We start from the raw sequence: 24,756 nt of genomic DNA on the forward strand, positions 1-24,756 counted from the left end.
GCTTGTTTATTTACTGCACATACGCCAGTGATATCCCAGTGTAACCACTACTGACACATCTAACTGCATAATGCTTGGATGCAAGTGAATGCAGGACACCTCTGTGCTAAATGGTTTTAAGATGAATGTGTTATTATTAGCTTGCTAACTGCCGCCTGGTGTTGAATCACTCCAGCGCTTGGCAGCCAACAGCAAATCACAGAAGGTCCAAATACTAAACCTCGAGTTCTGCAGTACTGAATACATATTTGTGATGGCGGGAAAACACTGGCAGATCCGTGGCGTGTGCCTTCCAATAGAACGCTGCTGTGCCAGATCTTGAAAGGTTTTCCAACTGCACACACCAGCTGTAGTGTGGGAAAATAAACACAAGATATAAGTTGACCTCTTGGAGGAAAACAGCATGCCCCTAGTGTGTGTGTGTGTGTGCGTGTACAGCTTAGTTAATATGTATTACGCGCTTTGCCCTCGAGTACAGTTTACTCTCTGCATAACTCAACACTTGGCAAGGTAGGATTACGTTCAGTGTATTCTGTAATGCTGTGTATGAGCTGTAAGATTGATGCCATTTAATAAACAACGGTACGGAAAAATAATCATAAAATTCTCTAAACGTTGCACATTTTTCTCACTTTACTCATCAGAGCTTTGATATCATCGTCAGTACCCGGCAGGCCTTCCATAGTTTTCTTTCATTAAACTATTCATCACATCGGCCTCATCAAAGATTAAGAGTATCCTCGCTGTTCATTACAAGATGGCCTGCTTTTTATTTGATGAAGTAATTCATCCATAATGTATGTGTATATTGGTGTTTGCAGGATGCCTGCGTGACTGGGGGCGAAAGTGCTGGCGTTCCGCAGACTTAGACCCACGAAGGGAGCACGAAGCCGGTGCGTTTGTTTTGATTAAGTCGGCATTTCGCAGTGTTCCCTCCGCGATGAACCGCAGATCAATTACTTTACACAGAGAAGATCAGACTCATTGTGAGAAGCAGGAAAAGGTGTGATGGGAAAAGAATTACAGCAGCATTAAATTGGGGCACAGCAAAATTAGCTTTATCTTCGTGAGATGAGGAGGCTATTGCGGAGCGGGGAGCTTGATTTTGTGGAAAGCATAGGTGCTTTATCAGAAGTGGCAGGCTGAATGAGGATCATCAGGCCACACTCTGATTGAATTCCTTCTCATAGTCTGTTGTTGTTTCTGACGGGCCGCGGAACACTTTCCTGAGTGAGTCAGTGTCCCTGGGATTGGTTGCCTCCACTCATCCAAGGGTGATGAACAAGTCAGCCTATTTTATCTGTGAAAATGCCTTCTGGGAATCCAGACAATGTCAGTTGGTGCTTGAAATAAATCTCAGCGCATTGACAAATGTCAGGGCTAAACTGGAGGAGGCCTGGGCCGAAGACTGCGGGACTGCGAGAGCAATCCCGTGGCAGTTGAACAATGGCGCATTTAGGCTGGGTAACTGGAGGGGTGTTGCCATGGCGAAATGACAGTGCTCCACGGCATTGTTTGACCCGGGCAATCGGGGAAAAGCAACAGCATTTTATATAAAATGCTACGATGCGTTGTTTGTCGATAAAGATCCTTATTCAAACGTTGCCAATCTAGCAGAAACATACATTTGTTTATGTGGCGCAGGCCTTCGTCGAGTTGGGTGGCTCATGTTCGTGTGCACAGATGGCAGTGGGCAGAAGGATTGGTAATTGGAAGAGCTTACGTTGCACACTGAACAACTCAATGGGTGGGAAAAAAAAGCTGAAACGACTGCTATACAGAGAAAGTTTAACTCAACTTATAGAAAATCACAGATAAAAGACTGTAATTAGGGCCCGAGGCCACATGCGTTTGAGTGTAAAAGCAAATGACAGATTACATCCTCTGTTAATGAATGCCTTTGCTGACATGTGGGTGTGGATTAGGTCATTGTCTTACTCATGCGCTCCAAAAATAGCTCGATACTGCTTCCCATCAGAGCTGCAGTCCTCTCAAAACAGGGAAATATTGTTTCTCCAGCATCAGTGTTTGTAAAATGCTGCTGAGTTGTCTGCATCAATAGTTTGTCATAGTTATGGCATTTTATCACACTTCCAGGGCCTGATTTAAAGATTGAAAGTTAAGCAAGGATTAAATTAACATGGCATTCCAAGGCTGCCATTAATATCCGGTTGTTCAGTCTGACGTCACTAGCCGTGTCTGGGTCTAAACTCCGCTGCAGGTCCATATATCAAACGATCACTATGGCATTACTGAGAGTTGAAAAACTGTCTAAAGTCTTTCATCTTTAATAAAATGATCAGCGTTCTGCTCTACCAGGTGTAACAATTGAGTTTAACATCCAGGCATCCATGAAAACGGAATTTATGACATTTAACGGAGTTAGAAGTTAGCAGGGAGTTAGCTCGCTAGCTTCTATCTAAATACAATATAGCATGTCCTGACTGCGGGGTTTTGGAAACAAATTAAAACGTACAGCTCTGTTATCACTTCCAACATAAATGAAGACAGAAAACTAAACAGCAGTGACGTTTGTAGGGTTACTGAAGTTTGGCTAGCTGGTATATAATGATGTGCTACGTGACCGCTAGCGACACAGCTATGTTAGCATAATATAAACAAGCTAACTTTTTTTCCACTTGATAAAAGTTACCGTGAGTGTTCTCGGTGGTCAGGAACAAATGTAATCGCATGGCAGGATGCTGTAAACGGACCAAACTTCAGCCAGGAGAACAACTGAGATAATCCATCCACAATACGAGGTTAGTCATTCATATACTGCTGCATGGGCTGAGCTGTAGTTACATCCTAAGGTTTTAAAAACTGAGCTTAAATAAATGATTAGTGGTAATAAAAGCTGAGGGAGGTCAACAGTGATCGCTGACTGTTTTAGGAGCTTTTTGAGATCAAATAGAAGAAAATACATAACATTAAACATGTTAACAACACAAATGCCATATTAAACGCAGACTACTTTAGACCCGGAAGTAGGATTCGTCGCGTCATCACTGAACAACCGGATAGCTTTAAAACGTGCATTTTTTATGAACTGAATACATTACACTTAAGTTTGAAACACTGTTGAATCAGGCAGTTGCCCTGCATCAACACTAAACCAGGCAGAAACCCTGTGAGTTCACTCAGAAAACAAGTCAAGGCTGGCACAGAAATCAGAGAGAAAAAGGGTTTAAAACACACCTACATAGGCTGGCATGGGAAAAATAATGAGAGCACCGTGTGCTCTTTGTTCCTGAATGTGAAGAGAGACTGAAGAAAAGGTAAAAAAAAAAAGAACCAAAGAGTACTTTTGTAATCTGATTTACAGAGCTTAATTTTCCCTCTGAGAATACAGAGCTGATATGTTTTACCAGAAGGAAAAAGAAACAGAAAAGCTTTAATTTGGTTTCATGTGTCCAAAGTACATCCTTTCACAAGCATTGGGGCTTGTAAACATGCATTTCTACCAAACACCAGTCAGGCTTTTTTATGTTTGTCTTTCAAAAAGTGTACTCTTCCAGGGTCTTATTTCATCGAAACCACTTTCATTATGAAAGGGATGCATGCAACGAGCAGACACAATCACGAAGGTTAGCTTAGTGTTTCAAACTCTCCTACTGTTCAGTGTAGGGTTAGTTTTCGAGGGAAGGTTGGTCACAGCCCAAATGGACATTAGATTTTCTCATTATATCAGCAGCTGTGGCTACAGGAGTAAAGGCTTGGAGAGGGTGTTGAAGTCTTTCCTTGACCATGATCAGTGAAAGTTTCTTTCTTCTTTTTTCTTGTGTTGATCCTTTGGAACACAGGAAGTGCTCAGTTCTTATGATATAACTTAGAGATACTTTACCAGCAGGTGGCCCCAAAGGAGAGGATTACTCCGATGCTTTTGCCACTGCCAAATGTCACTTTGATAGGTACATCTAGCCCAAATTAATGCATATATGTTATATGTAAAGCAGTGCTGCAACAAATCCTCCTTTTTGAAAGCTTCTGTTGAAACTGTCATAATCACCGCAAACTGTCTTCTCAGAAAGACCTGATGAAAACAGATTCATCATCCTCTTCTTCTTCTATTCGAGTTATTGAATGAGCTGTGGAAAAGAGCACATATGACAACAATCGCCCAATACTAACAGCTCCGTGTGAACACGCCTCCACATTAACCTTGGATAATGCCAACATCACAATAGGCTCAAACTCTCTCTCCTAGTCAGGGGTTAAATGCCTTGCGTAGGGCACATCTGTTGGCTTTCTAATGAGAAGAAAGCATTGCTCTTCCCCGATTATATTTTCTTTACCAGCCTGGAGATTAAAAGTGGAAACACTGTGTTCTCAAGCTACCCCACAGCCTTCTTCTCTTATACTCACCAGTTAACAGCTGTAATATACTGTAAACAGAGGGGGAATACTCACTCATTATTTGTTCACATCATGATGAAGCTAGCTTTGAACAGGGATTGGAATGCTTCACAGGACTCAAGGTGTCCCTTCAAAACCCTTTTGCATGCTGATGCAGCACAGGGTTGGAAGTTAAGGATTTTACATCTGAGAAACTAAACGTGTGAGTTTCTTAAAGCTCTGCTGGCTTTCATGCCGTCTGTTTATACTGCATCTATGTAGTTTAGGTTAAGAAAGAAAGAAAAGCTCTGTCTTTGTCCTCGGTACGTAGCTGAAGCCTGAAGTTGTTGCAATAGAAATTAATCAAGTGAGCCAGGAATCCCACTGCGAACCAAAATGCATCCATAATTTAAAATCAGTCCTGCATGTGGGAGTGAAGTTTCAGAGTTCCAGTTTTGATGTGGGTGGGTGGGAAAAAATATATTGTAGTGGTTTCTGAAGGCCTACTGGAGAGGATGGGCGAGGAAAGGAAGTGGGAAAGTGCAAAACAAAAACAGAGTGAAAGTGCATGTGTTTCTGTGTCCAAAGTGACTGGACGGACGGGTCAGAGCCTCTCACACGGGATCGTCTAACAACGCTGGACGACAGCGAAGTGGAGATGCAAGAGTGTGGGATGGAATGAAGTCAAATAAACAAGCGGTAGATAAGAGCAACGGCAGATTCTTATGCTTAGATCAAACAAGTAAAACAATCTGTGTGTGTTTATGTTTACTTGTGGTGCTAAATGATTTAAAATGTGTGACCACACAAGAAAAATGGATAGTAATATTGATTAATTTTGACTTCCTCACTTGAATCCGTTTAATAGCAAAAGCCACCCTTTGTAATCAAGCTTTATTGCAGTAATAATTATTTTGTACTAACGTCTCTAATGAGCAGCCGTTAAAAAAACAAAGCACCCTGTGCAATACCTGCTGCCTGCCACAGTTAATGGCAGGGGGGCCTGTTGAATATGAATGAGGCTTTTTTTTTTCGCTGTAGATGTATAGAGGCGGCTGTTTGGGATAATTAGTGGGAACCTGGCTTCCCGTGGTGCCTGGAACCTGTGGAGCCCTCCTCTTAGCCTGGTGGGATATAATGAATAGTGCAGAACTGTTGGCGAAGCTGTCTGCTCAGGTGGTACGCTGCACTTTTGCTCCGGTGCCAGAATAGTTTTAAAGTCTGGATAATGGTCAGCGAAGGGCAGCTCTCGTACGTGTGTGTGTGTACGCGTGTGTGCGGAGGCTCAGAATTATGGGTTCGAGTGGCGAGTGTGGTGCAGAGTTTTAGATTTTTGTTATCTCAGCAACTGTGCCTCCGACTTTACCGAGTTCAATTTCCATACCCACTTATACATAATCAGGGTCAAAAAGAGGATGGAGAATATCCCAGTGTGCGGGGCAGGGAGACATCTTCAGCACGAGTGGACACTCACAGAGCTAATGCATGTAAAACTAATTCAGTAAAAGTGTGGTCGTTGCTTCCCGTCCAAAGCTGCCCCCCACCCCCACCCCAATCTAATTAAAAAAGTCTCACCATTTTGAAAGAGAGGGAGGGATTGACTCTAATTCATGAGGTATTAATGGTTCATATTAGTAATGCACTGATACTGCGATACCTTAATTCTGGCTATCTGGGAATATTAAGTATTAAATGTTACTTTTTTCTTTTCTGGAAATTTATTATGCCTCATTGCCACTGGGATCGTTCTTATGTATGGTATCATCAGGTTAAGGAGTAGCGCTGCAGTGCTAAAGGATTAAAGATGGTCACGTCATGGCTTAGGTCAGAATGGTGCCAGTGTCTATTTAGCACAGCAAATCAGGATATGTCTGGTTCAAGATGAAAAATGCAAACAACAGAACAGGTTTAAAAGCATTTCCACCGCCTTGGCATTCATGGCCTTGCGGCACTGTTATGCCTTTAGAGTGCCTGAAGAAAGGTAGCCAGAGGAAAACATTAAAACCCTACACTGAAAAAAATTGGATTTTTCACCCTCAATAAAAATGAAGCAGTGAGTTTGAGTAAAATGTAACTAAAATGTAAAAGATGAAACATTTATTTTTGTTGTGGCAGATGGTTGCCCATCCCTGATCCTCTCATGGAGGTTTTTTCCTGTTGAAAGGGAGTTTTTCCTTCCCACTGTCATCAAGTACTTGCTCATAGGGGGTCATGTGGTTGCTGGGGTGTATTTTTATTCCAGTTATTGTAGGGTCTTTACCTTACAAAATAAAGCACCTTGGGGTGACTGTGCATTTGAGCATATTCTGTTCAGTTTAACATTTTACATTATAGAACAAAGTTACAAAAAATCTATATGCAATTAAATTATTTAAAGTCAGCAATTTAGGCAGAATTTGTTTTTTGAGTGTTCAAGCAAAAATGTGTCCAGTTCTACAATCTGAATCTCGGTTCTGATGCTGTGAAGCAGCAATGAGACACCAAACAGATGCTATATCCTGCACACAAAACTCAGTGTGGCCATAGTTATCCCCTGCCAGCCTGTATAACCTTCCACTGGTTCCTGCAGTCTTCAGCGGATATATTCTTGGTTAAGTGGTCTGCCAGATATTGTGGTTGCCATGTGCCGATTGAAAAGCTGGAAAGATACACATCAAGTGCAGAATAAAGCAATAAGGCCCGGTGGAATGCGAAACAATGGCTCCTTCCAGGTGGTGCTGTACTGTGAGAGGTGTGGGGGGAATTGGATGAGACAGAAAGCTCGTCTGGCTGCCTGGCTGTTAGCATTGGACTTGGCAGCTCTCTGCCAGGGAAACGCTGACAGGCAGGCGAGGCTGTCACAGCACATAAGTGCCTCCTCGCACCATCCCCGCTCCTGTAGGGCAGGTCAGCTCTCCCGCGTTCAGAACACAGGCCCAGTCCCACACTCAGACCACAGATCATAATGTGTAACTGGGGAGGGGGAGGCATGTGTCACAGGCTTTATATGGTTGAAAGACTCTGTAAGGTGAGAGAAAGCCACTGGTGACACCGCAGAAATGTGCTCTGCGCGTTGGTAGTTACACTCTTCACTTAATTAAGAGACGGCTTCTGTGATTAAATTGTGCTGAAGGCTGAGCATTTCTGCAAGCAGAGGATTAATGATAACAGTTGGCCCGCTAAAAACAACTCAAGTGCGCAGATTTAGATCGTCTATGCGCGCCTCACAAATCTATGATCCCCTCACAATGTGTTGACAGTTTCTATGCAAAGATTACACTTTCATACTTTCATCAGTCCGGAATGAGCGTGTCCCACAAACTTATCTTAAATTATTGTAATGGCTGATCATTCTGGAGTCAAGCTGATTGTTGTTTCACACTGCTGGCTTGGTGCATAAATTAGGTAGGGAAGGGACTTTTTTCAGCCTTTCGTTAAACATAAAATAAATTACTGAGTGTGTGATTTTCTCTAAAAAAAATAAATAAATATATATATATATATATATATATATATATATATATATATATATATATATATATATATATATATATATATATATATATACATACATATACATATACATACATATATATATATATATATATACATTGGTGGTGGGGGTGGGGGGCTTGGAAGGAAAAGATTGCTGAGAAAAATAACTGCCGAAACAGGCAGCCTCCCTGCTGTTATCAAAGAAATGAAAGATCAAATTTATTTTAAAAAATATCCTTTCCTCCTTGAAAACCCCAATAGATGTAATTACAGTAAATGGCATCTACAGACTGTGAGCCAGGAATTCAGCGTCTTAGTTGGGAGGGAAATTATCCCCAGTGTGCTGAAACGTGCAAAAGGTGACGAAGTTACTTCCACAGAAACACCCAGTTTTTAAATTGCATTTGAAAGAAACCCATTTGTGGTCTACATTATGAGGGACGAGGTAGGGAAAAAATTGTCTACAGTAGGCATTTGAAATAATGTGTGTGTGTGTGTGCGCACACGTGTGTGTGTGCAGCCATGTGTTCCCAGGATGGGAATATGTGTGCTTGTTTGGATTGCCTTACCGTGACCTTTGCTGTTGAATCTGGATGTTTGCATAGCCCATCCCTGTTGTTTTGACTAGCACAGAGTAAGCAGCAGCTCTCTCGGCTGCCTTTCCTCGTGAAAAATATCTGAAGACTTTTGCCATTTCAATTAATTCCATGGCGTTAAATATATACATATATGTATACATTTATTGCTACAGAGATGTTTTTTTCCCTTTTTTCGTGCTGAAGTTGAGGCGCACCATTTGACTAGTGCTTGTTGAAGGCAAGAAAAACAAAGCGAATATTAAAATATTTAAAAGGCCTTATAGAAAGGATCAAAAGTTAAAAAAGACGAGGCAGCGACATTCAATTTTCCCATGCTTTTGAAGGGCTCCTCGGCAAGATTATAAGTCAAACCTAACACCCTAAATCCTTCTCCTTGTTGTTTGCTGGATTTCACTGCTCTGGTATCGATCTTTCTCGGCTCGTATAGAAAATCAAAGCCACCTAGAGTGGGAACTCATCTGATTTCCGGCAATAAATTTGTCTTTACAGTCTCTTGGTTTCAGCGCTGTGGGTAGGTGCGTATTGATACAGGTGTGGATTTTGACCTGCTGAAGGAAGACAAAGAACTCTGGTCTCATCTTTTGGCCTTCAGACTCAATTGCATATTTCAGACACATTTTCTGATGAGCTGTCTGGCTAAATGTTTTTCGCACCGAGAAATTACAGTATCAATTGAAAGTGACTTTATAGAGTGAGAAGAGAAAGCAGATGGGAAGAGGGAGAATTAAAAGAGACTCAAAGAAAGATGAATTGAGATTATCCTTTTGAGATCATACACTTATAACAGACGCGGATTGTATTTATGGCTGGATTGCTTTTTCATGGGAATGAGAAAGGTGCCATTTCAGTATAATACAGACATTCATTCTTCATTATATGCCTGAAACCTAAAAGCCCTTTCTCCTCTCTCTTTTTTTTCTTTGTTCTTCCCTGCAGATGTGCCGCAGACTGATTCGTCCTCCGTCTCCAGTTCATATTCAATGGCAGACAAAGACTGCATTTCTTAGCACCACTGAGTTCGGAAAGTCAGCTTTGGTCCACAGCTAAGCCACAGCCTTCTTTCTTACTGACTCTTTGCAAGTCTCCACTTCAGTCCATCACCATGGCCTGTTTTCTGACATCGGCCTTTCTCCTGGTTCTTCAGACATACGCTGCCCCACCTGAGGCAGGATTTGGGATTACACTGGACACCGTGGACCTTGACACCGGCCTACTAGCGAATGTCTCTGGAGATGTAACCACATCTCCACCCCCGGGAACAAGCAAACGAGCCCCACATAGTATTATTATTGGGGTACGCAAAGGTGGCACAAGAGCGCTGTTGGAGATGCTGGACATACACCCTGAAGTGGCTGCCGCCGCCACCGAGGTGCACTTCTTTGACTGGGATGAGAACTACGCCAAGGGCTTTGAGTGGTACCGTGAGTTAATGCCCTACTCTTACCCACACCAGATCACAATAGAGAAAACTCCAGGCTATTTCACTTCAGCCCTTGCACCCGAACGTATCTGTGCCATGAACTCTTCCATTAAGCTGCTGCTGATCTTGCGAGACCCAGCTGAGCGGGTCATCTCCGACTACACCCAGGTGTACTTTAACCGGCTGGAGAACCACAAGCCGGTTCAGGCCATTGAAAACCTGCTAGTGCGCAACGGAGCGCTGAATATGAGGTACAAGGCCATTCAGAGGAGCCTGTACGACGTCCACATGCGCAACTGGCTGCGCCACTTTCCCTTAGAACAGATACACATAGTAGACGGTGACGCTCTGATCCGTGATCCCCTCCCAGAGCTTCAGAGGGTGGAGCGCTTCCTTAACTTGCCACCCAGGATAGTATCCACCAACTTCTACTTCAATCAGACCAAAGGGTTTTACTGCATCCGCAGTGATGGCCGAGAGCGCTGTCTGCACGAGTCTAAGGGACGACCTCATCCTGCTGTTAACAGCACTGTGCTCCAGCAGCTCCGCTCCTACCTTCAAGAACACAACCGCACCTTCTTCAGGCTGGTGAAGCGCACCTTCGACTGGCAATAAAAACCCCAGTTTGCATTCTTAACAGAGCCACTATCTTGTCTGTGACGAGGATAAAACATTTTAAAAAATGCGGGAGGCTATGAAGCACTTTAAGGACGTTTAAAAACTTTTGAATAGCCTCTTAATAACTACTGTTGTAATCTCTGGTTTCAGCAGAGGAGTTCTATATTTACACGATAACGGCAAAAAATGTGAAAAACTGTAACTACAGGCGTAAGATTAAAAAGAAGAACCTTCAAGCTTAATAAGTCATTCTCTCTGTGCTGGAAGTGTTAAGTGGTGAAATTTCAGTGAAAACAAGTTTATGAAACTGATGAAGTTTTTTTCCCCCTCTCCTTTGATATTCTTGTTCTTGATAATAAATTGTTCTGCTTTGAAATGTACAAAAAATGGCATGTTCTCCGTTTCATTCTGACCATCGTATAGTATAGCCCCTCAGCCTTCTAACCTGTGATATTTAGAGAGTATGCTAAGATAGGCAAAGGCATTAGATAAGCCTTTGATTTGCTGTGGTGGAAGGTAGACATTAATGCAAGGAAATGGGTACCCCGGAGCAGCGCTTTAGTAGTACAAGAATCACTAATAGCTCTGGACATTGAATGCAGCCTGTGCCTGCAGCTAAATAAGTCGGATCTTCATAGTCAGCAAGCTAAAATCCACAGAGCTTCTGTTGCGTTTTGCCGCTGTTCAACAATTTGCTCAGGTGTAAAGTGTAGTCATTAAATTATATACCTAACAGTGCTGTAAATCTTTTACGAAGGATACTGTATCCATTGCGGATCCTTTTCCTATTTTCTCCCTTTCCTGAATCATGCACATCATGCGGTCTTCCAAGAAACAGCTTGTCGTCCTATGCACAACAGACAGACACGGGTCATGTTTCTTTCATTGATTGGGCTTTAAACAGCAGCCAAAGCTACAGCTCCGCCGGGATCTGATATTCATGTGATCTCCTTGCTCTGTCTGCTGGAATAAGCACTACAACTCTCCCGAGGCAAACAAGTCATTGATGCTATGCTGGATCTATATCCAGAACGGAGCAGGGGTGGGGGTGTGAAGCTGTGGGCTATATAGAAATATGCTGAATATTTATATTAGTAGTGTAGTTCGTGGGCCATCTGGGGTTTTAAATTATAATTAGGCAGGAAAATTCTGTGTATAGCCAAGTTTGGTTTGATGACAAAGTGCTAAATAAAAATCAGCCCTAGCTCATCTCGCTCAGGGACTTTTCTCGCTTCTGCTCGCCAGGGGGCACTTGGACCCCAGAGTAACTGACGGAGGACCCGGTGGAAGGAAATGTGTCTGGACATGATCTCTTTAGGATCTAGTCTCTCGGCACACACGCAGGTGACAGTCACCCCGTGACCCTGGCCGACGCCTGTCTGCTTGGGTATGTATCACCCAGCCGCTCATCTGAGAGATAACGAACTGTCCTACAGCACAAGCAGCCTGGCACACACAAACACAAGCGCGCACATAAGCAATCATTCCCAAGGTGTTACACTGGCGCAGTGCAGTGTTTCCATTAGACAGGTGGGCAAGAAGGACAAAAGGGCATGCTTTGCTCGCAATGTGAGTGCATACTGAACAAAGTCCTTTTATACCCTTTATTTGTTTGAGGCAAAGTTTACTTAGTGTGCTTGCTGGGAGCTGCATAGTGCATCTGTAGCTGTCAAATTCTCAGACCCCGAAGCAGAGGAGGTTGTTTAAGGAAAAGATTTTCTTTTTTTTTCATGTTTTTTCAACAAATGTAAAAATGTGACTCTTACATCGAGTCCTGTAAGAATGAGCTTACAATATTTTTAAGCTGTGAGTGCACATTTTTTGTGTAGGAGAATCCAGTTTTCATCTTGTCTTGGTTATATCATGGGGCGTGTAGATGTTAGGAAAATTAGAAAATAGTACTGACGTGTCAAATTTATCATTTTTGATCATTCTTACTGTAGAAATGGTAGAAACCACCACTGACCTGCTAGCATTCATTATGTTAACCTTGAACAGAATATATTATCCTTGAGCCCTTTACCACTGGCTTGAGTATGATGATTACCTGGTACTCATCTTTGTGCAGCATATTAACCACATAAAATATGATCACAGGCAAAATTATACCCCAAAAAGGTGTATGGAGCACTCGGCTTCAGCCATGTTGGTTTTTTGAAAGCAAATATGGTAAGTGAGATGAAAATTTTAGATAAGTAAATATACATATGTATATAAATGAACAACATAAACACGAATAAGCTCTACTATATGTGTTATAAGAAACCGGCAACTCATTAAATGCTTACATGCTGAAAGTTAAACTAAAGCTAAGCTAAAAACTCAAACAAGCTGTGGAAACACATTTTACTTAACTAAAATAAAAATAAAAATTTGACTAACGGTTAAAAGAACATATACTCTCAAAGACAAATACTCTCTATATAATAATAACATGAACATAGAAAACTATAATAACTGTTACTGAGGTATTAAATCATGTTAAGAGCATGATACTTGTGTCACAGCCAATCGGATGCTAGTATTTTAGCATGAAAATATTTCCTAATTAGCACTAAACACAAACTACAGCTGAGAATTTGAAAAGCTCAAAGTTTGAAACGAGCGTTGCAGTAGATAAAAGGTTAGCCAATCATGAAAGCTGCAGCAGCTCACTCTGAGGGAAATTAAACATCTGTGCCAAATGTCAGGGTGAGCTATGCTAAGAAATTTACCTTTAACAAGCTGCGATGCAACTCTTGGTTTTTATCAGCTAAACCGAAGTCGGCATTATCTTTGTGGCTCTAACCCACGCTGACAGGGGCGTCAGCGCGGCAACCATCTGGATGCAAAGTCCACCACTTAAATCTGAAGCCCGAAACAATTGAGCTGGAGCTCTGTTATTAAAAACGGCACTGTGCTGTGGAGCAAGTAATCGCCTCGATGAGCCACTTCGAGCATTACCTTTTCTGTTATACAGAAACACACAGGTTTTTTGGCGGACGCCGACATAGTGCAAGTCATTTAAAACTCTGACACTAACAAGTTTCTTTAAGTAATGGCTACTATTGAGTGAGTCACTTATCACTGCATGTCTTTGATATCTGCCAACCTCGGGCGTAATTAAAGGTTTGAGGGTTGGTCTGGGGCAATCTGCTGTAGATGTTTTGGCTGGTCTTGTCATCCTAGAAGCCTCTAATGATCTGTCTGGGATTGTGATTGATGAAGCACTTAGCATCAAATCAAAGCACAAGGAACGCTTGTAGCTTGCTAAGCTGTTTGCAAACTAGCAGCCGCTGTATTTGCTTGATAAAAGTCTATTACAGAGGTGTCCTTGATGTGAATTAATGACCTCCATGTTTACATTAGAAGCAGAACCTAATGCACATTAGGAGTTGATTGACATGGCTCAGCAGATATGCACAAGCTACAAACAGCATGGGTCAGTAAATCTGGCTGCAGCTCAGTAACAAGCAGAGTTGGTTTCTTCTTTTTTTTAACTTTTGAACACTGTGCCATTTGAAGTATCTCTAGAAATAATTAAATGCACACTGAATGGTTTACAGTCTTAATGATATTACAGCGTTCTTATAGGACTTCAAAAATAACCCCGCTGCCAGTTGAATGAGCTCCATTGCTCTTATTTCTCTATTAAATTTACAGCTCTTTCCCACAGCTGTGCGCATAGGTGTGACCATCTGGATGATCCCTCTGAAATCTTATCACAGCGAAGCTATTTCGAAAACATCAAGGTACGGAGCTCTTTCGCAGGATGAAAGAAACCCTCTACTATATTCAACTGTTCATGCAAAGACATAACCCAACATCAAAAAAAGGTGTTTTCACTCCTATATTGCTGGCTCAAATGCAAAAAGCCTGTGGGGAATGACGAACACTGTGCATCCAACATTGCCGTACATAAAATCAACCCACTAAAGCCTTTTTACATCTTCTTAGATCAGGAAAAGAACAATGAACATAAATCTAATGAGATCAGGGAGCCAGCATGTTTCCCAAAATACCGCAAACACAAAAGGCTCAGAAACAGAAGAACTGTGCAGAAAAATGCATTTTTTCACACATATTTTAAAGGTTTCTTGTGTTTTTTATCCCCATAAATCCCCCCCACACACACACACACCTTGTGATTACTTATTCATTTGTTTGTTGATTTGTTTTTCATTGCCTCGGGTGCAGAGGGCATGTGTTTGATGTGCTCCCATGGCAGTCTTTACTAAAGGGGAAGGAAGGTTTCTGCTGCATACAGGTCAAAGGGAGGAGAAGGAGACATGTCTGCTTATTTGCAGCTGGATTTTAAAAGCCTCTGATTAATCCTTTGAGGCGATAGAATGAAAAGGATACTAAAAAAAAAAAACAACTTAAGTGTGTTCAGGTCTAAGAGTGCACATCGCATTGTAAATACTGCCAGTGCAAGCGCGTGAGGTGGCAAGAGAAGCACACATGCCAAGTCCGCACACACCGATGTTCCTTCCAGTGTTGTGAAAGTTGACCTCTTCCTGGTTTGGAGGAGACAGATGAGTCACTGGTGCAATGTTTCACTGTTACTCTTGACTGGCATCCTTTTGCACCAGATTTTTTCCAGCTTTGCCATTAAAACAGTCTCTGTTCATGTGAATCAGGTCCCATACACCCTCAACATAGTTAAACATACTCAGGTAGCTTACTAGTTAGTTACACCAATAGCTTTAGGTTATGGAGTCAGATATAAACAGATATTTCTGTCGCATTGATGTACGACAGAAAGTGATCGGTACAACTAACCCACTGTGGCATCAAATTAAAATTCTGTTCAATGTGTAGGCTGACATATAACGACAACAGATCTGCATCATTATATTCCTGCGAGAAAAGAAGACTTCTGCCAGCACTGCTAACCTGCCAGAACAGTGTCTCCTTACTCTTTGAGCCCTGGTAGCGTTCCTGCTACATTTATGTAACATTACATTTCTAAGAGTATCCCTACCTTCTTCCATATATTATTGCTGGAGGTACCGTTCGTACTTGTTGCTGCAGCTAATAGCAACACATCTGCAAGCATAAAGAAGAAGCAGTGTGAAGTGTTATGAGTTTGTGTCCTTTTTGCATAGGCATTTGTCTACACAAAGAGGTATGCAACAATGCAAAGACGCTGGGTACTTGGAGGACTACAGCTTGATGTGGACGGCTATGCGTAGGTTGAATGTTGATTGTTCGAAAAGTGAGCTGGTGTCGTGACACAAAGTAACACTCATAAAAAGTGATTTCCAATGTTTATGTGTTTTCTTTGGCAATATCTTTGCTAATATCGATAAATAAGCAGTACTCAACAGGATTTTAGATAAAGGGGTTTTATCTCAAATCAAGAGATGCCCTGTTTCTCAAGTATTTTGGTCTTTTTGGCCACTTATCTTGATAAAACTGTAGTTAACACGTTTTACCTGGATAAACAAAGGAGATATAAGTCATGACTTGATATCACTCATTAGAGATATGTTCAAATTCAGGCAATCTTGTAACTACTACTAGAAATCTCTTTTTGGCACAACACCGTAACATAGAAGAGAGCAACAGCAAAGCTTACCATTAACGGGAGAAGCACAAAGAAATATCAGTGATTTAAAAGAAGAAAGTAACAAAAATACTACATGGCAACAACAGTCTTTTCCGATGGCTGGAGCACAAGCGAGAGTTGCCCATAAACCAGCTATTTGTGAGACTGCCCCCTGGTGACCGCTAACAGCTACAACATCTAGACGATGGTCTGAAAAGCCGTCCGTGGGACCTTCACAGAGCCATGAGTTAGAATTTATTATTAGAATATTGTATGAGCTATATTAGTTTTGTCTCTGTATACATAATAAACCAGTTTAATCTAGAAAAAGCCCAAGTATGTTTCACTAATGTTTTATTTTCTCAGTATTTAAATTTGCTAATGCCAGTAATGACAAATGAGATTAAAAAAACAAAAACAGGAAATGGAGCAACAGAGTGATAAACAGGTAGGAATCTTTCCCAACTGCATGTAACATATCAACTGTGACCGAGTCGTGTCACATGTCTAGTTTTTAGCATTTTTAGCATCCAAAGTATTTTATGCTAAATTCATTCAATTTGATACCTAACTGGCCTCTTTAGTCTAGCGATGGGTGTTGCAGTATGCATTATAGCCTATAGCCATGCAGGATGGACACAAAAATAAAGCTGTAATATAAACATAAAGTTATTTTATCATTCAGGAGAAGTAAGTATTATATAGAGAGATAGAGTAGAAAAAACTCCATAAAGCTGTAAACAAACTCCCTTAACATTGTATTTTCAGTTTTCTAGCTAACTTAATAAGACAGTCTCTTTTAGTGTCACTTCACACTCAGCGCTCCGTTTCTCCATACGTCTGACTGCTGATGCAGCGTATAGACTGTGCGTCTGTTCTTGAGGCTCCAGTCACTTTCCTCCCTCAGCCTCTTTTATCCCTCAATCCTCCCCAGAAGCTCTTGTCTATTCAAATCAAGGGCTGGCGGAACAGTGCCAGAAGGCATTTCACTCTGGAATATGACATCTACTCTCCTTTGGGTGTACAGTAGAACCCCGAGTCCCCGCTCTGATTCCGCCGCAGCCAAACAACAACAACAGTTGGAGTGCAAAGGCACGGCAGCGAGCATCACATTTCACTGCTGGCTCACAGCACCCGGGGCCCGCAGGAGCCAAGTGTCACACAATTGCTATTTCTAGCCATCCTGCTTTAGTGGGCAAGAGGGACCCACTAAAACAGCAAGGTCTCCCGAGTTCCCTTGAAGTCTGTCAGTCTTTTTTTTTTTTACTCCCTTTTTTTGGTCAGCTGGGATTCCAGCTAACGTTAGATGCTCAGCGCCTCTCTCGTTCATTCATCTTCTTCCTCTGTTCTTTTGGTTGCCTGGCTGTGGCACTTCAGGGGGGAAGGTGACATTTTGACTCTGCTAATTTTTCAATGTCGCACCTCATCACTGTCTGAGTCTTATTGTTTCAAGCTCTCCTTGAGCCCCCTTAAAGGGTGTGCGAGAGTATTATTTTTAGAACATTAATTTGTGTTGTACAAATTAAGTATGCTTCGCAAGTGACTCGGGCACCTTCCTATTGCTAATTCATATCAAAGAAGCCCCTGTGTGGTGCTCCATTTGCAGGCGAGTGCAGAGATGTGAAGATAAAGAGTGTTCAAAGGCATAGCACAGACTTGAGAGGAAACCATATAAAGTGAACAGCCTACCCCTTGGGGCGGTTGCTAATCCAGCAGCCTTGTGGCAGCTCAAACAGGTAAATAAGCCAAATGGAAGGAGAGGGAAGCTAAAAGGATATAATCAACCTTATTTTCACTACTTGAGAATGATTCCCAAAATTATTTTTATTTATAAAGCTGGCATCAAACCTAGCAGCACTTGCTAAACATCTGAGGGACACAGAGGTGCAACGCTTTCAGCTAATTTATCATTAGTGTGTTTCCATTATGATACTTTTGTTCTACCGGTTAATCTGGCTGCATTTAAAAAAGAAAAAAACATATAAACAATTCAAAATGACATGTAACTCCAGCATAATTAAAGCAATAAACGGTCATTCAAATGTAGTTTGAAGTTTCTACTTAATGGAACCTCCAGCAGGCACAATACTTAGCCTTCTCTTATCAGACAACACCACAAAGTGGAGCTACAGCAGGGACGAAACTTCCGTCGCTCCTCTGCGGCTGGGGCACATTTATGATATTCAAAATTGCTGTTCATTTTGGCGACTGGTGTGAAATCTTCTCTTCCTGCTGTGCAATATAAAACTGTCTCCTCGAAAGCAGCGAGCGAGTGATCTACAGACGGTTGGATTGGCAAACGTTTGAGCTTTTGCCTCTCGGGTGCCTTTGGCGTCACTCGGTATCAGAGCAGCCACATACTGCGTCCAGTTAGCTGGTGCTGGTCGGATTTCTGGCTTGTTAGAATTTTGAACATTTGTTTTTCTTTGTTTGTTTTTTTATCTGCTGATTCTTTTTGGTGACACCAAACTAACAGAAAAGCTGCTATTGTTTTGTTTCTTATGCATCTTTTAAAAACTGGCTGAAATCAAATTAAATACATCAGAAAATACGCTTTAGTGTAGCATTGTTTGGTATGAGCAAGAAGTTACACTGGCAAATGGTTCATTTTAGATTAAGAGAAAAACTTCAAGTTAAGAAGCTAAACTTTTTAGCCTTGTTTCTAATATGTAGCCGCTTTATTAGAAAAAAAAATTACATTTGTGGTCAGTCAAATATACTTTTTGAGGAAAAATAAATCTTTTATGTAGTCACAACATTACTTGATAACAGATGTTTGTAGCATTGTTTTTTTTTTATGTATCTTTCATATTAATTTAGAAGATAAACATATAGTGGATACATATTAAGATATATTTAAAACCGTATTTCAAACCAGTAGTCTCTGCCATACACAGTCATGTGAAAACGAAAGTTTTCATAAGATTTATACAGATCACGTGAAAAACTAAATACACCCTTACAATTTCCATACATATTAAGAGGGTAAGTAGCAGCCAATCACTGCTAATCAAATGCACTTGGTTGATTAATCATCAACAAGTGTAAACACTTTTAAAAAAGCGTTTGCAGTTTGCTGGTCTGGAGCATTCCTGTGTTACATAATCTCCTGGTTTTCCCAGGAGTCATCCCGGCAAATTCACCCCTGAAATCAGACTGCAATGCTCAGAGAACCTGCAGAAAACCTGCATCTCACTCTGCAGGCCTCAGCTAGCACGTTAAAGTTTATGACAGCATGATTAGAAAACAAGTATGGCTTTTTTTTGGACAACAGAAAGCCTCTTAAAAGAAAATGTCAGCAAAGCTCAGGTTTCCACAGTTGAATATGAACACGCTACAAGACTTCTGGAGGAATGTCATGTGGACAGACGACACCAAAGCAAAGATGTCTGGCCCTGGTGCACAGTGCCATTTTCGGTGAAAACCAAACACAGCATATCAGCATAAACACCTCATACTATTTGTCAAGCGCAGACATGGAGGGGAGATGATTTAGGCTGGGTGCAGCCACAGGACCCCGGCACCCTGCATGTGCATATATTTGTATACCAAAATATTCTAGAGATAAATGTTGGGTCATTCGGTCATGGTAACAGCAAAACAATCCAAAGCACGGCAGTAAATCTGCAAAGGAATGGCTGAAAAAGAGAAGAATCAAGAATGCTTAAGAGAGCTGTACAAAAATGAATGCCCACAAACACCAATGCACTGAGGTCACACTGTAAAGCAATGGGCCAAATTCCTCCACAACCACGTGAGACACTGATAAAGTGATTTAGAAAACGATTACATGAAGTTATTGCAAGGATGGCATAGAGTCCCATGGAAACACGTGACTTTATGTTGTTGTTGTCCTTGTGGTATAATAAAGTAGTGATCCGGCCTGGACCCGGTAAGTGAAAACCTTAGTGTGGACGTTCAAACAAATCAGTGATTGGTTGATTACCGTTCCAAATGATGGTCCTCGTACAGGTTCTCACTAGGACTTAATAACAATAGCTTGAAATAATTTACTCCACATACACCCTAGAGGGTGTTTTCATTTCAGTCAGATGCATTATTCAGTTTGACCTCCCCTGACAGAAAGCGAGGGGTTGCCATTATCATGCATATAACCATGTTGTTCATTTATGCTCCTCTGCACATAGCTCATTGATTCAGAAATTGGGAGCATTTTGCACACGCATACACAAAGGGTTTTAATGAGTTTCCAACCACAGCCAATAAGAGAAGTGTATATATGTGTGTGTGAGTGGTAGTTTGGAACGGAGGCGTGTAGCTGGTCAACTTGAACACAGCCTTGTTAAAAAGTCAATTAAAGAGAAACAAAAAGGAAACGAGGAGAAAGAATTGTTTCTCCTCGCAGCTGTTTTTCGATCACAAGGCGTCGAGCAGTCTTAGCGAATGGGAAGCGAGGATTATTTATAGGCAAAGCTCGGCTCTCTGTGAAGGGAAAGAAGTCTGAGTCCAAGATTATGACCTCCTTTTCTGTGGAATTCGACATAAAACCCAATTGTTGCAACGTGCAATTTCACACTTACTCTCCAGTCTTCTCCAGTCATCATAAGAAGAAAAAAAAGTTTGTCTTGAGATTCCTAAACTGTGACAGGTTTTTACAATGAATGGCTGTGGAGATAATCGAAAACAAACACACACTTTAGATGATAAAGCTGTGTATACTACACTTTAAATTCAATCGACCAGAAGCATCCACAGACAGCTTGAACAGAGCGCTCATAAATCTGTCAAGTGTTCACCTCAGTTGGTAGATGCAAGTGATCTGTGAGGGGAAAAGGACTTTTTATTTTTTATTTTTTTGTCCATTGTGTATTCTTCTAAATTATAATTCTAACTGTAAAGCTATCATTTATAAAGTATTTGGCAATATATTGGATGGGCTGGCCATATTTGTCTCTGTGAACATCCTGTGCAGTAAGTGGTAAATAGTGCAAAATATCCACGTCCCTTGTGACTGCACAAAAGTGAATTCATCCCAACTCTGCTACTATTTCCTGCTGCTGTCTCCACTGCCTCTTCTTTCATCCTCAGTCCTCCCAGAGTTGGGCGCTGACATGTCGATAGAGCAGAAAAAGAGAAGCAGCTAACAGTCAGCTGTAATTGCTGGCCTGTGGATGTCCACAGGGAGACAGCTTCTCGTTAAGGGCACAGAGGGCACCGGCGAGCCCCTTTTATTTATCACACCACTGCTCAGCGCCCAGTCCTCAGTGACCACTGCTAAATTATTCTGCTTTGAAGTTGTGATTAGATGAGTCAGTCTCTGGCTTCAAATCCACTGTTAACCCGATTGTAATTAAATAGGCCATAAACAACTGTCATTAAAAAGCACGCTCTAACTTTAAAAGCCACATATATGTCTGGATTTGAACTTTTATGAAGACAACCAAGGTCATCTCAGGACGCGTTTTACAAGAATGCATCACTTACAATCCGTTCAACAGAAAGTAGCCAAAGGTTACTCGAAATTCACAAAATCTTGCGAGATGATATCGTACTCTAATTAGCACATTCATACAGTTTATTTGTTATTGTAGTAGGAGCAGAAGTAATGAAAGAAATGTTGCCCGTAACAATAAATGTTTGACAGCACTCACTTATGAGCCATTTTAAAGCTATTACTCTGGATTCACGATGCTTCATTTGTCTCATGCACATGTTTTATTAAACATGCAGGTGAATTAATGAGATTCTTATTTTTTGAATTCAGATAAAAATAAGATGGAATAGAATACTAATGCTAATAAAGAATTATAAACTGTGATTTCTTTTTTCTTTTTTGGAAGCTCTTTTATTGCTATGTCAGCTGCCAAACGTTCAACTAAATATGCGGCTCACATCCTGGGAATTAGACGGAGAAAGATGTTTGCAGTGGGAAAGCACAACCAAAAATAAAGGTGATTTTCATTGATCGAAATTATGAATGACTATCCTCTGGAAAACAAGCTGTAAAAACTGTTATGCCTTTTTCCTATCAAAGTTAATCAGGTGACTCGGCTTGTCTGATTCTAGAAACAGAGCACAGCCTGTGCGGACATCTGTCCACATTTAGGTGTTTGCAAGCACTTCACATTAAAAAGGTTTGTTACTTGGTGGTTTATTTTGCCTGTTTGTTCCTACCGTGCATTATGCCCAAACTGCTTTTCACATGTGTGTGTTTTTAATAAATCGATCACTTAAAAGCACTCTAATGGAGAAAACAAAAATTAGTTATTTGCCTATCTGGATGCTCTCTCCAAAGATCACCTTGGCTCACAGTAATTCAGATATGTTGCCTTTTCTAAATAGAGGAGAGGATTTTCACCAGAATTTTTATAATTAGAAAGGCTTTTTGGCATTGGGGAGCTGTGCAATTAATAAATATGAGATAATCGATGAACTATAATTACAATCTCAGATTTTGGCCCACAATTTGAAATAATTAAACAGGATAAGCATTAACCTGAACCTTGGTGGAAAATAACTTGAAAAAGGTTAATGGGAAAAGGTTGAGAATGAGTCTTGAAGAAGAGATATGCAAATTTGAGGTGAAATACTGAAAAAAGATAATAGAGAGCGACTTTAATGAAATTAGTGGATTGTAGAGCTTCTAAATCTAAGCTGCCAACTTTTCCTCTGGAGTTTTTTACTCATTCCATGGACAGGTTTGATTAAATACTTGGACAGCACAGAAACCTATATTTTCAAGTATTATACCATGAATTAACTGAATTATGTTCTAACAGCACTTTTCCTGATTGGTTTTGCTTCAGTTAAAAGTCCTCTAATTATTTTATGTAATCAAAACATGATTTTAGTTATTATATTTAAGGATTTCAGTCAAGCCGATAGGACAACACCTGTGAGTTTCATGGTTAGCATGGTTGAGTAAAAACTAGCCGACAAACTATACACAAAGATCTGATTGGTCCATGTCAAAGAGGTAGAACAGCAAAAACCTACAACAGCTCAGTGCAGTCACTTCTCTTTTAAGATCAACCTCAAAAAATATATAAAAATTGTGAAAAAACACATACACTACTACTTATGACACCAGCAGTAGTAATGATAGTACTAGTATTTAATCTAAATAATAACAGCCAGAGAAAAGAGTGAACAGGAATTAAAGGCAACAACTGTTCTTAGACCGCAAAACTTCCTCAGTTTGTGTTAGTGCAGTGCGATGCTTTTGGTATCGATCTTATACCAAGTAAATACAGGCCCGATATCAATGCTGATACTTCAGTGAAAGCAGTGTGTCATGACATGTGACATGAGTCATGATCAATTTGCAAATTCTGAACACGTTTTAAAGACCACTAAATCAACAATAATCAGTTAGCACAATGAAAAACACATCTTTTAGTTGGGTTTTTTTTTGGGGGGGGGTTGTGGGCTGGAATCTAAATGTGCCTGTCTTTAAAGGACTTTACATCAACTTCTGTTTAAATGTTCTAAAGGTGATCACTAAAATAGATGCGACAGTCAACACAAAAAGGTTCATGTTTGAGGTAGATTTTTTTTCATTTCCAGTAAATAAGTAAATAACAATTCAGTAGGCTATGTACTGAACATAGAGGACAGAAACAAACTATTGATCCTTTCACACTAGTATCGATCCACCACCAATACCAGTGTTGGTATCGATACTGTCGACATTTGGATCAATCTGCCCACCTCTAGGCAACGTCCACACTAGCCCGGATAGATTTGAAAACGGCGTTTTCGTCTGAAAACGCTCTGCGTCCACACTAGCGCTTTCAGTCGTTTTCACAGAGTTGTGCGTCCGCATTGAAACGGCCCAAAACGCTTACTTCCAGTCCTGCACATGCGCAAAAGTGAGTGAGAATTAAAGAATTTGAAGAAAAGCTATCTGGAGCATGTACAAACTGATATTAATCTTTTTTAGGTCTGCCAAAATTGAGAGCAATCAAAACAACTGCTGTATAATGCCCTCTGCTATCTTATTTAATTCGTCACATGACTGCATCACATGACTAAAATGCTCATCGTTTTAGAAAGTCTGCGTTTTCGAGTGTCCACACTGAGACGGGACAGCTCCGTTTTGAAATGTATTCGTTTTCAAAGCGCTGCATTTTTCCTTGAGGAAAACGCCGTCTCAGTGTGGACGGGAGGCCAACACGGAGAGAAAACGATGTGTTTTCAAACGAAAACGCATTAGTGTGGTCGTAGCCTAAGTGAAAAAGTATTGGGGCTTGACTATAACATAAGGGTAGAGCACTTACACCTACAATATTATCAGCAGTAAATTTGTGCTTTTTTGTGGACCGATACCAGAACTACTGAAAACTATAAATGCTCAGAAAAGGAGCTTAAAGTATAGTATACAGCCAGTGTAAGCTCCAGTTTTTTCTGAGCAACATACTTTGAATATTCTGATAAAATGTCTTTGTCATTTTTATTATTTTCTGCTTCGCAAGTTGGTAATGATGAATTCAGAAGAGTCAGACTCATGCTTCCACAGGGTAGAATAACAGAATATCAAATATTTGTGATCACAGATATGGTATCCACTTAACAGCAGCAACAGGGCCCTGAATATGTTATGCAGCTAGAAGATCTCATTTATAATGATGTTGCAGGCAGGTGACAGGTCATTACTTCTGCTATTAATCATTTTTGTTTCTGTTTATCTGCATAATTGTTTTGACATTACTTGCTGTAATTGGTTATCTTTATTAACTACACAAGTTGAATTAAAATGCAAGATGAAAGCTAAGATTGTTTTAATGTAATTGAATTTGAGCCTTTACTTCAATTTTTTT

General features: G+C 40.8%; 1 protein-coding gene across 1 annotated transcript; it reads left to right on the plus strand.

Moving 5' to 3' along the window:
* Window positions 1-9,510: 9,510 nt before the first annotated feature.
* hs3st1l1 (heparan sulfate (glucosamine) 3-O-sulfotransferase 1-like1) lies at window positions 9,511-10,443 on the plus strand. Its single transcript, XM_085369547.1, has one exon. It carries the CDS (start codon window positions 9,511-9,513, stop codon window positions 10,441-10,443), a length of 933 nt encoding a protein of 310 aa, XP_085225673.1.
* The last annotated feature ends 14,313 nt before the right edge of the window (window positions 10,444-24,756 follow it).

Source organism: Diplotaxodon limnothrissa, linkage group LG13 (genome assembly GCF_057381915.1).
Source record: "Diplotaxodon limnothrissa isolate DT_005_m linkage group LG13, D_limnothrissa_male_GT1.1, whole genome shotgun sequence".
Taxonomy (NCBI): domain Eukaryota; kingdom Metazoa; phylum Chordata; class Actinopteri; order Cichliformes; family Cichlidae; genus Diplotaxodon; species Diplotaxodon limnothrissa.